This window comes from Chrysemys picta, chromosome 6 (genome assembly GCF_011386835.1).
Source record: "Chrysemys picta bellii isolate R12L10 chromosome 6, ASM1138683v2, whole genome shotgun sequence".
NCBI classification, from domain to species: domain Eukaryota; kingdom Metazoa; phylum Chordata; order Testudines; family Emydidae; genus Chrysemys; species Chrysemys picta.
In genome coordinates this window covers 40,679,753-40,691,097 of record NC_088796.1, presented here as the reverse complement: position 1 = coordinate 40,691,097, position 11,345 = coordinate 40,679,753, and the positions used below count along the sequence as shown (strand labels likewise).

General features: G+C 40.4%; 1 protein-coding gene across 1 annotated transcript in view; it reads right to left on the bottom strand.

Moving 5' to 3' along the window:
- Nucleotides 1-7,166: 7,166 nt before the first annotated feature.
- The window catches only part of CWC27 (CWC27 spliceosome associated cyclophilin), a 212,634-nt gene continuing 208,455 nt past the window's right edge, over nucleotides 7,167-11,345 (bottom strand). Inside the window, exon 14 of the mRNA XM_065599035.1 lies at nucleotides 7,167-11,230. Within this exon, the coding sequence (XP_065455107.1) occupies nucleotides 11,068-11,230 (163 nt within the window). The 3' untranslated portion in view covers nucleotides 7,167-11,067. The remainder of the gene's footprint in view (nucleotides 11,231-11,345) is intronic.

Here is an 11,345-nt window from a genome sequence, read left to right as displayed (position 1 = left end):
TCCCCCTGCCTTCACTAGCAGGACCAAGTACTGATTTTGCCCCAGATGCCTATGTGGCCCCCTCAAGGATTGAACTCACAAGCCTGGGTTTAGTAGGCCAATGCTCAAACCACTGAGCTATCACGAAAAAGAGTTAATCCTGGACTACCTTCTGCATCTCAAGCTCCAAGGTCTGTCTCTTGCATCTATCATGGTCCACTTGGTCGCTATCTTGGCCTTCCAGCCACTGCTGAGGGTAGGTCAGTTTTTGCCCAGGACATGACTGCCAGATTCCTCAAGGGCCTTGAGCACCTCTACCCGCATATCAGGGACCCCATCCCTCTGTGGGACCTGAATCTTATGCTGTCACAGGACCCCCCTTCGGGCCTCTGGCTTCCTGCTCTCTCCTCCTTTCCTGGAAGGTCGCGTTCTTGGCTGCAATAACATCTTCCTGCCGGGTCTCTGAGATTAGGGTGCTACCTCTGAACTGCCCTATATGGTCTTTTACAAAGACAAGGTCCAGCTGTGGCTACACCTGGCTTTCCTGGCCAAGGTGGTCTCACAGTTTCATATGGGCCAGGACATTTACTTACCTGTCTTTTTTCCAAAGCTGCATAAGTCAGAGGATGAACGTAGGTTATTATATTCCCTAGACATCAGGAAGGTGCTAGCATTCTACATTGAAAGGACCAAACCATTCCACAAATTGACGCAATTGTTCGTTGCGGTGGCCATAGGATGAAAGGTTGTCCAGTGTCTGCTCAAAGAATTTCTTCTTGGATCACTGCCTGAATTTGCTATTGTGACAATCAGGCAACGGTGCCCCCTCTGGTGATCGTAACCACCCACTCAACCATGGTGCAAGCCTCTTTGGCAGCTTTCCTAGCCCAAGGGCCTATCCAGGACCTCTGTAGAGCGACTACCTGGTCGTCCGTCCACACATTCACATCCCATTACACACCCAGCAGACCTGGGACGATGCTGGCTTTGGTAAAGCAGTGCTGCAAGCCGCAAGACTGTGAACTCTGAGCCCACAAACTCTGATTGTTTGTGAGTCACCTAGAATGGAATCAACGAGCAAGCACTCAAAGAAGAAAAAATGGTTACTTACCTTCTCATGACTCTTGTTCTTCTAAATGTGTTTCTCATGTCCATTCCATTACCTGCCCTCCTATTCCAATGTCAGAGTTGCCGGGAAGAAGGAAATGAGAGGGCGTAGGGTCGGCAGAGCCTGATATGCCAGTGCATGAGCTCGGCCCTCAAGGGGACGCCACAGCCAACGCTACGGATACCACTAAGGCAAAAATCTCCAATGACTGTGCACGTGGGCGCGCACATGCCTAGAATGGAATGGACATGAGTAACACATCTCGAAGAACAGTTATGAAAAGGTAGGTAACCATTTTTTACTGCAGCCTTTCAGAAGAGTCTACCATTGATGCACCTGAAGAGACACTTCCCCCTTTCCCATCTGTGAATGAATGAATTGAAAAAGAGATATCAAATATTAAGATACTATATTATGTTTCCAGATACAGTAGTAAGAAAAGAAGAGGGAACCAGACTGAATAAATTATTGTGATTAAATGAAGTTTTATGTGTGAAAGGGAAGAAGTCAACTGTAAGTGATACAATTTTCTGCAAAATAGTGTAAACTTTAATGACAAGGTTTACCACATGGACAATCTGTTGGGGAAAAAAGTGGGTTGCATTTCTATTGATTTGTTTCAGCTTAGCAATAAAATGAAAAATGAAGGCTAATATTTGCAATCAAGCACAATTAGGTTAAGTTAGTGAAATACACCTGTGCTGAAAGAAGCAGTAAATAAAAGGGACTGAAACCAATGGTGTGTTATAAGGACATTTAACAGCAGAGTTGAATAATAATGTGCAATGTGTAACTAAGGTCCCACCATTGTTATTAAAATAAGAACAGAATGAAACGTTTATACAGCTGTTCTGGCCTGCTGGAGAACAACCATTCTTGAAGTGACTTTGTTTAATGCACTGTTAAAACAAGTTCAAAGATCATAACAGAATATGGAGGGACTTTGTATAAACTTTAAACTGGACATCTCAGCAGCTAGCTAAGTGTTGATGTAGAAATTGCACAGCATGCTTGCTGAAGTTTCAAAGCTGGCAACAGGATGCACTGCAAGGAGTCCCCAGGGAAAGTGACTTGTGGAAGTAAGTTGCTGACCAGAGCCAACAAGCTTGAGCTTTGTGTATGTCCCAACATGGTAGTACCAACAGCTATGACCCAAGTTATGTTGCACAAAGAGCCTGGAATATTTGAACTCAGAGGTGATGACATGTTCTCTGATTGGACAGTGAGAGGGGACAGCTCTCAATTTGATTGGACATTTCAGATCTGTAATCAGATGGTGATTCATATTTCTGACAGTCCGCACCAGCATCTCCAAGAAGAGGAACCAGGTTGGATGAACCAGCAGAAATTACTGGTCGGGGAATTCTGTGCCACTGCACATGTGCAGAATTCATGTGCCATGCAGAATTTTTTTTCTCCACAAAAAATACATTCTGCCGGAAAGGTGCCGCAGTTATATCTTTCCCCCACCAGGGGCTGCTGTGGTGCTGGAACAGAGAGCAGCTGCTCCTGGGCCAGTCCCAGCTGCGGATAGGGAAGAGAAGAGGCAGGTCAAGAGGCATGGGATATGAAGGGACAGACAGCGTGGGGCACATGGGACTCCTGGAGGGTGGGTCACAGACTGGGGTTCGGAAGGGCTAGTGGGGGGGGACAGATGAGCGAGGGCTGAATGGGAGTGGGGTTGCAAAGACACATGGGGATAGGGAGGAGGGCTGGCTGAGTGGGGGTGCAGGCATGGGGATAGAGGTCAGCTAGGTGCGTGGTGAAGGCTCCCTAACAATGTCTTCCTGCACCCCAAAACCTATTCCATACTTTCCCCACCCACACTCAACAACCCTCCAAGTTCACACCCACGCTCCTTCACAGCAATTACTTACCTCTCTCTCAGCTCCTCTGTTACCCCTGACTTCCCCAAACCTTTGCACTGCTTCTGAGCAGTGCGGGAAATGTTTCTATATTGTAATTTAAATCAGTTACTCAGAGTTCTGTATTAATATGCCTCGCAAGGAATCTATTTGTCAAAAAACATTCCCTGAATCTTTTTTGTTGTCTGTATTGTACATAGTTGCTGACAGCTATTTTGAAATAAATTACCAAAATAATTGAAAATGGTATGATTATATGTGTTAGACAAATAAAATATGCAGAATTTTAAAATTTTGTGCATAGAATTTTTGTTTGGTGCAGAATTCTCCCAGAAGTAAGAAATGGGTTAAAAAAGCCTGTCTCCTTCAGCACATCACTTCCCAAAAGCCAACACACGCGGAGGGAGAATACTGAGGTCCTGGACCAGCCACCTGGGAGCCCACCTGGTGATATCACATATCTAGCTCAGACAGGCACCTTTCACTACCTCTTTCTCTTTTCCAGCAATTTAGGTTGCCTATTAGCACATCATAAAAAGATAATAGTGGTGTCTGGCCTTTGCTCCATCTATGTTTGCAGTGTCAACTCCTACTATGAACCATAACTGATCAGAAAGCTGGTAGCGGAGCAAAGATCTAGAGATAAGTAACAGACTTTTTCTTGCATGATGACTCAAATTAGTCAATTGACTACTTTTTGAAACGGAGTAGTTAATTAGTAAAGAAGTATGCATGCTTGTGTATGTGCTTTAAAGATTGTCACAGTTACAGTGTTCCAAATCAAAATTGTTGTAAAGTAACCTCAAATCTAAACAAGTTACTGTTGTTAACTAAAATTGTTAAACACTGTAGCGTAGTTAATGGTTTCATATTGGCTTTCAGGTTCTAGGTGTTTCCAGGCATAAACTAGATCAACTGTGCAAGCCTCTTGACCTGCACACAGTCTATGCAGTGTGTTATAAATTTAGGTGTTTCTGAGTTAGTTAGGAGTGTTAATCAGATCCTGGGGCTAATATAATTTTTGGGAAGTAGGTTAAATAGTAGACTACTACAGATCCATTAGGAAGGAGAGCTTGGTGAATTGGTGTGTAAGTAATAGCCCACACTGTCTTACGTTTTGGATTGTTTTTCCTCTATTGTAAGCAACAGTAGAGTTGATGAGCAGTTGGTGCATGTGAGGCCCTATTCTGAGGGACTCTTAGTCAAAATTCTTAATAAAGTCACCTCAGGATAGTGGTTGAGTATAAGTGTTATTTTCTATTGTGATTGTGGTGTCTGAGTCTTAAGATCTAGATGGTTATCACATCAACCAACTTTCTAGTTTGTTAGCAAAATCATTGTCCAGTACTATTTTGGCTTTGTTATATCTTGTACACTATTAGTTGCTGTTAAGGATAGTTAATATAACACTATAAAATTAAAGTCAACCTTCAAGTTCTTTTCTTTAATTAAGCAATCAAAATCCAAAGAACCTTAAGAAAGGCAGTATGGATAAACAGTTAAGCAGTTTGCTTAACTAAGGTTTGTTTTATGCCCTATCTTTCTTACAAGAGTCTTCACAAAATGCCTAGCAGTGGTAGCAGCACATCTGACGGCTTACCTACGCTTGAAATGCCACAGCAGCACAGCTGCAGCGCTTCAGTGTAGACACTCACTACAGTGATGGGAGGGGCTTGCCCATGAGCGTAAGTAATCCACCTCCCCAAGAAGCAGTAGCTAAAGAATTCCTCCATTGACATATTGCTGCCTGCATGGGTGGCTGGGTCAGCTTAACTACATTGTTCAGGGGTTTGGATTTTCCACACCACTGCTGATGTAGTTGGGTTGACCTAACTTCAGTGTAGACCAGGCCCTATAAGAAAGGATGTTCATTACCCGGGCAACTGGCTGATCAAAAGCAGATCCCAGCAAGAGGTGGCAGCAAGCCTTGACTATGTCCTCTTCCTGTTCTGTCAGCTGGGCCTTCTGGTGATCTACTTGATGATTATCTGTTCTGTTCATTCCCTCTGGGGCACTTGGCACTGGCCATTGTTAGAAGACAGGGTACTGAGCTAGATGGACCTTTGGTCTGACTCAGTATGGCTGTTCTTATGCTCTTGTGTAAAAAAGGTCTTATCCCACTGCAGATCAATAGAATTCATAGACCTGATCAACTCCAGGACAATGAGAATGTATCCTTCTGAAGACAGGTCCCTGTTGATGCAATTGCTAGTGCTCAGGATAGAATCAAACCTGACAACGATTTTATGGATGTGTCTTGGACTGCTAGGCCATGTTGGAGTGCATGTCTGTGGTACCATTTACCTGACTTCACCTGAAACCATTCCAGTTCTGGCTCAGATCTGTCTATTCACTGGCAAAACATCAAATGAGCAAGAAGGTCCTGATTCCAACTCACATCATTGCAGAACCGAAATGATGCTGAGATGGTGGAATGAACCGACAAAGGTGCATGGAGGAGTACTATTTTCTGTCCCCTTTCTGACAAGGATGTTGATCACAGATATGTCAGACAGGTTGGGGAGCCTACTTGGACCACTTACAGATGCAAGGGACTGAGTCACCAGAAGACATGAAATTCCACCTCAACATCCTGAGGTCCATTATACATATTCCTTCATTGGGATACCCCTGTGATATACTTGTTCACCACCAAGTGTCAGAAGGGGTGTGAGCTCAAGTTCGCTAATGGATGCTTCCTTCTGCAGTGGTCCCAAAACCTCCTATATGACTTTTCACTGATTTTTCCCCTTATCCCAAGGGTGTTTTCCAAAATCAGAAGAGACAACGCCACGATGATTCTCATAACACCATACTGGCTGAAGTAGTTTTGGCTGACTGACCTGCTGCTGATCCAGCTCCCACACTGCCTGGACCTGCTCTCCTAACACCATGGCGGGATACTCTCTCCAGACCCAAAGTCACTGCAGCTGACAGCATGGCTAGTGGTTGGTTAAGTACCAGGGATGAGAACTGCGCCTTTCAGGTTCAGAAAATCCTGATACAGAGCAGGAAACATTGACCAAAAAGATACATTCAGCTAAATGGAAGATGCCTTTGATATAAGCTGCCCAACATGGCTCAGATCCTATCCAGCCCTCTGTATTGAAGATCTTTGCCTATCTTGCTCTTGAAACAGTCTGGTCTTTCACTCATTTATGTTAGGTCTACCTTGCAGAAATTCCAGCTTGTCATCCACTGGCAGTTATGCCTGGTTGTTTCTCTCCCCGCTGTACCAAAGTTCCTCAAAGGACTATTACATACTTACTCACTGGTCAGAGAACCTGGGACCTCTTAAGGCTCATGGAGCCTCCTGTTAAAACCTCCCTCAAAATGCTCCTTGCAACACCTCATTCTTAACACTGTCTTCCTTGTGGCTATCGCTTTGGCCAGAAGAGTGAGTGAGCTTAGCCACTTACGGATGAACTCCCTATACATCATTTCATAGAGATAAGGTGGTCCTAAGACCCTACCTGAAATTCATCCCCCAGATGAGTTTCATCTAATCTCTCAACCTACCTGTCGTCTTTCTGAAACTATTTGTCACATACAGAAAAGGTTGCCGACCCCTGGACTACAATATTAAAAAAAAAAGAAAAAAGTTACTGTAGTGTGACAGTTTTCACTGTAAATAGCAAATTGTTATTATTTATAAAGCTATCTTAAATATTACTTTTCATAAAAATAGTGTTCATTATATTGTATAGTTCTTTTACAATCATCATAGTTACTTTACAAGCTTCAAACTATGTCCCTGATGCTCCCACTATATCCACATGGATAGAATACAATGGGGTTCCTCACAGGAGCAGATTCAGCTGCAAAATTAGGGCCTATATCCATTCTGTTCACAATACCAATGATGGGTAAGTCCTTAGGCAGTTAAATTACTTCCCCCATTTTTATATGCAGATTACTGTAACTATCTGCTAAGTGTCTGAAGATAATAAAACTCTAAATGATTTTTGTTGTGGCTCCTGCACTGTGGAAGAATCTACCACAAAGAAAATATTTATTTGGCCTGTACCATGAACATAGTTTTTGGTGAGGTTGTTATAGACTATAATATATATTAATGGCATGATCTTAGCCAATATTTAAAAAAAAAAAGTAAAGGAATACTGTCCAAGAGATGTAGAAGGAGACCAGACTTTTATCTCAACGCAACAGAGAAGAAATTATCTTTGGGTAAGAACAATGAGGAGTCATTGTGGCACCTTAGAGACAAATACATTTATTTGGGCATAAGCTTTCGTGGGCTAAAATCCACTTCATCAGATTCATGGAGTGAAAAATACAGTAAGCAGTATAAATATTACAGCACATGAAAAGCTGGGAGTTGCCTTACCAAGTGGGTGGGTGGGTGAGTGCTAATGAGTCTAATTCAATTAAGGTGGAAGTGGCCTATTCTCAACAGTTGACAAGAAGGGGTGAAGAGTCTCCCCTTTTGGCTTTCAATAAAGGCGTGTAGCTAACTTTCCTGATCACTAGAAGACTGTTGCCTTATGGCAATAAAAAGTTAGTGGATAAATCCCTTCCTTGTTTTGACTGAATATTGATTATGGGATAATTCAGAGTCTTATTAATTCTTTTTAAAATTGGTGACAAAGTTCAAAAAGATTAACTCAATATATGTAAACTGTCTGAAAGAAAATTCAATATTACCAGTGGAATTTAATTCAAAGTGAATAAAGCAAAAAAATCACCTTAGAACAAGGTGAATTGATAATGGCATTACATGCTCTAACATGTTTTAAAAGTCTAGTGTAGACAAGGCACTGTATACTTCAACATGATATAACTGCTCGTTTAAAATCTAGGCTCCCCAGTAGGCTTTAGCTTGACCTGTTTAGCACATATTAAAAGCAGAATGCCTTAACTGCATTAGATTTTTAAAACTAGTTACTAGTATGTATTAGTTAACACATTCTACCATCATACCTTTTATCTTAGTCTAGACAAGGCCTAAGAGGTCCTGGTGCCATCTCTGAGTAAAACAGATGCCCCAGATGAGGTTATTAGGAGTGGGATGACAAAAGAACAAAGGCTCAGGATTTACAGGCCTATGGGAGGGAATAGCCATTGTAGTATTGCAGCTTTATCACTGTGGGATAATGTTAGCATGTACTCTTCCTTCCATGTAGTCTTCCATACAAAACTCAATTATGCTGAGGAGTGAATTTCACCCTTTGTAAGTACATATAGTTGGCCAACAGTGACCTCTTTTTTGCTATGTAATACTTTTAGTTAAAGCTATAATCTGCAGGAACTCTATTCATTGTAAACAGATGCCGGTGTGTATCATAACTATAAAGGGAAGGGTAACAGCCCTCCTGTGTACAGTACTATAAAATCCCTCCTGGCCAGAGACTCCAAAATCCTTTTCCCTGTAAAGGGTTAAGAAGCTCAGGTAACCTGGCTGACACCTGACCCAAAGGACCAATAAGGGGACAAGATACTTTCAAATCTTGGTGGGGGGAAGGCTTTTGTTTGTGCTCTTTGTTTTGGGGGTTGTTCGCTCTTGGGACTGAGAGGGACCAGACATCAATCCAGGTTCTCCAAATCTTTCTGAACAAGTCTCTCATATTTCCAACTTGTAAGTAAACAGCCAGGCAAGGCGTGTTAGTTTTTATCTTTGTTTTCTCAACTTGTAAATGTACCTTTTTGCTAGCGTGTTTATCTCTGTTTGCTGTAACTTTGAACCTAAGGCTAGAGAGGATTCCTCTGGACTCTTCAAGTTTGATTACCCTGTAAAGTTATTTTCCATCCTGATTTTACAGAGATGATTTTTACCTTTTTCTTTAATTAAAAGCCTTCTTTTTAAGAACCTGATTGATTTTTCTTTGTTTTTAGATCCAAGGGGGTTGGATCTTGATCCACCAGGAGTTGGTGGGAGAAAGGAGGGGGATGGTTAATTTCTCCTTGTTTTAAGATCCAAGGGGTTTGGATCTGTATTCACCAGGGAATTGGTGAAGAGTCTCTCAAGGCTAACCAGGGAAGGGAATTAGCACTTTGGGAGTGGTGGCAGCGGACCAGATCTAAGCTGGTAGTTAAGCTTAGAAGTTTTCATGCAGGCCCTCACATCTGTACCCTAAAGTTCAGAGTGGGGAAGCAGCCTTGACAGTGTGCATATCCATTCTTTTTCCATCTTAAGATATAACTTGCTCCTTAATTCCAAAGATTTGACTGTTCACAAGTTACGACACTATAAAGGCCACTGAAACTGATTTCATTTAAAGCACTGTAATATCAATTCTTCCAGCTTAATCAAATGTGTATAAACAATTTGGATAAGTATTAATCATACAGTTATTTATTTCAATAATGTAAATTTTTGATTTATAAATATTTTCAGTACCCACTGCATTAGCAAGAGGATGTCAGCTTAGTCATTTCCCCTGGTGGAATGAGAGGATTTGATAATCATTATTGTTCTAAAACTTTGTATTGGCGCTCCTCGGAAAGCAATAAATAAATAGATGTGACTCAGTATGTGACTGTGGATGGAAAATTGTTCTCTGCTTTCTGGTAAGTAGTAATGACAGCCCACCAGAAAATTATTTACAGATTCTAAAGCAGATCACAAAGAACTTTGACTCACTTTTTTTTTTTTGTGAATGACAGCATTAAGAATGTAACCCCTCTTAACTCTGCTATACCCTGCTAGAATATAATTCACTCAGAACAAGAGGACGACATTGACAGCTTTCTCCAGGAACTTGTTTCACACCTACAAGTTTTTTTCTTCTTATCTCAGAGATTACATAGCACATTTAAGCAATATTCTGCATTAATCTAACCTCTGCCATTTGGACCACATTAACACACCAAGACAGGTTTATGTACCTCACACGTCAGACCCTATCAAGGAACTTGGTAGTGGCGGTTTGATAAGGACACCATACCCTACTGAACTTGTTCTAAAAATGACAGCAGCAAAACACTCATCTACTCTCACTTTTTAATGACCTTGTTGTCCCCTTATTTAGTTGTGTTACTAACTGCTTTACTGTATGTATGTGCAACTTAGAAATTTATATGACCAAAAATGCCATATTCCCTGGAATTTCAGATATATTTTTCTTTTATACACACTTCCATGATGTGCTAGAGAAATCAGCGTGATGTACAGTTAGTTAAATTTGCAGCTTCCGCTGGTAGCTTTAAGGTCACTACATGCTAGATGTAAAGTCTTTAAAAACAAGAGTCTGAGATTAGTTTTGCAATTTCTGTATCTCAATATTGAGATAAATAAATAAACCTTCAATAGTGACAAATCAGTAGAGAAGATGAAATTAGAGGATGGGTACTTTGTAATAACTACTTTTCATTCTGGGAGTCTAAGCTTCTTATAAACATGTGATTTAAATTATTGTTTTTTTCCCCATATTAATTGCTCTTTAAATTTGGATTCTAAAATGTTCTCAAGCTTGTGAAATAACATTTCCAAACTTGTAGATTATCATGTCTTTCCAAGTCATTTTTTGGATATGTTTCTCAAGATGAAGAAAATTTAACCACACCCTCAAATTAAATTTTGATTGAGTTTCAAGAGAGCTGGGAACATTGTACACTTTGTGCTGGAAGTCTGGAATTTTTAAATCTATCTTCTGAACTTTGTGATACAATGAAGAACCCAATTGCTTAACTAAACAAAAAAATCAATCATCTGTAAATGGATTTAATCTTACCATTTAAAAAAATTAAATCTTAAAAAGCCTGTATAGCTGGTGGGAATAATTTTTTTTTCATTCCTTAACATTTTCATTTTGGCAAATATCTTTTCTTCACTGTCTTGAAAACATACCTTCTAATTACACTATTCTCAATATTTAATTGCTATACATTGATTAAAATGATGACCAAAACTATTATATATTTATTAAAATTTCAAAAGTGTTTAAAGAGAGCTTGGATTATGTACTGAGAGCACTTGCTTATTTTACTGCACAATTCATAAAACAAATAAGATAGCTGTATTTCAAAATCAGACAACAGGTTCTTGAGAGATTCCTTTTCACACTTGTAAAGTGATATTTTTAGGAACCACAGCTATTAAAGGGACGATACTTTATTACACTTTCCAAGCCAGCTCTGGATAGTTTTACATTCATTTCATCTCCTTTCTTTTTTCTCCCGCATTATCCTTTTGCTTTGTTCTCTTCTCCTCTTATTTACAGGATTCCGAGGATCATAGATTTCAAAAGTGTCTTCATCCTGCATGTTTGCATCTTTCACTTTTCTGCTTCTGTCCTCAAACTGAAGTACATGTGACAACCTAAAAAAAAAAAACCAAAAAAAAAACCAAATCATAATTCAAACTCACTGAGTGAAAGAAGTGACATTAGAAATTGTAATTACAATATCCCTGGCAAAATGTACTGTTGTGAGAT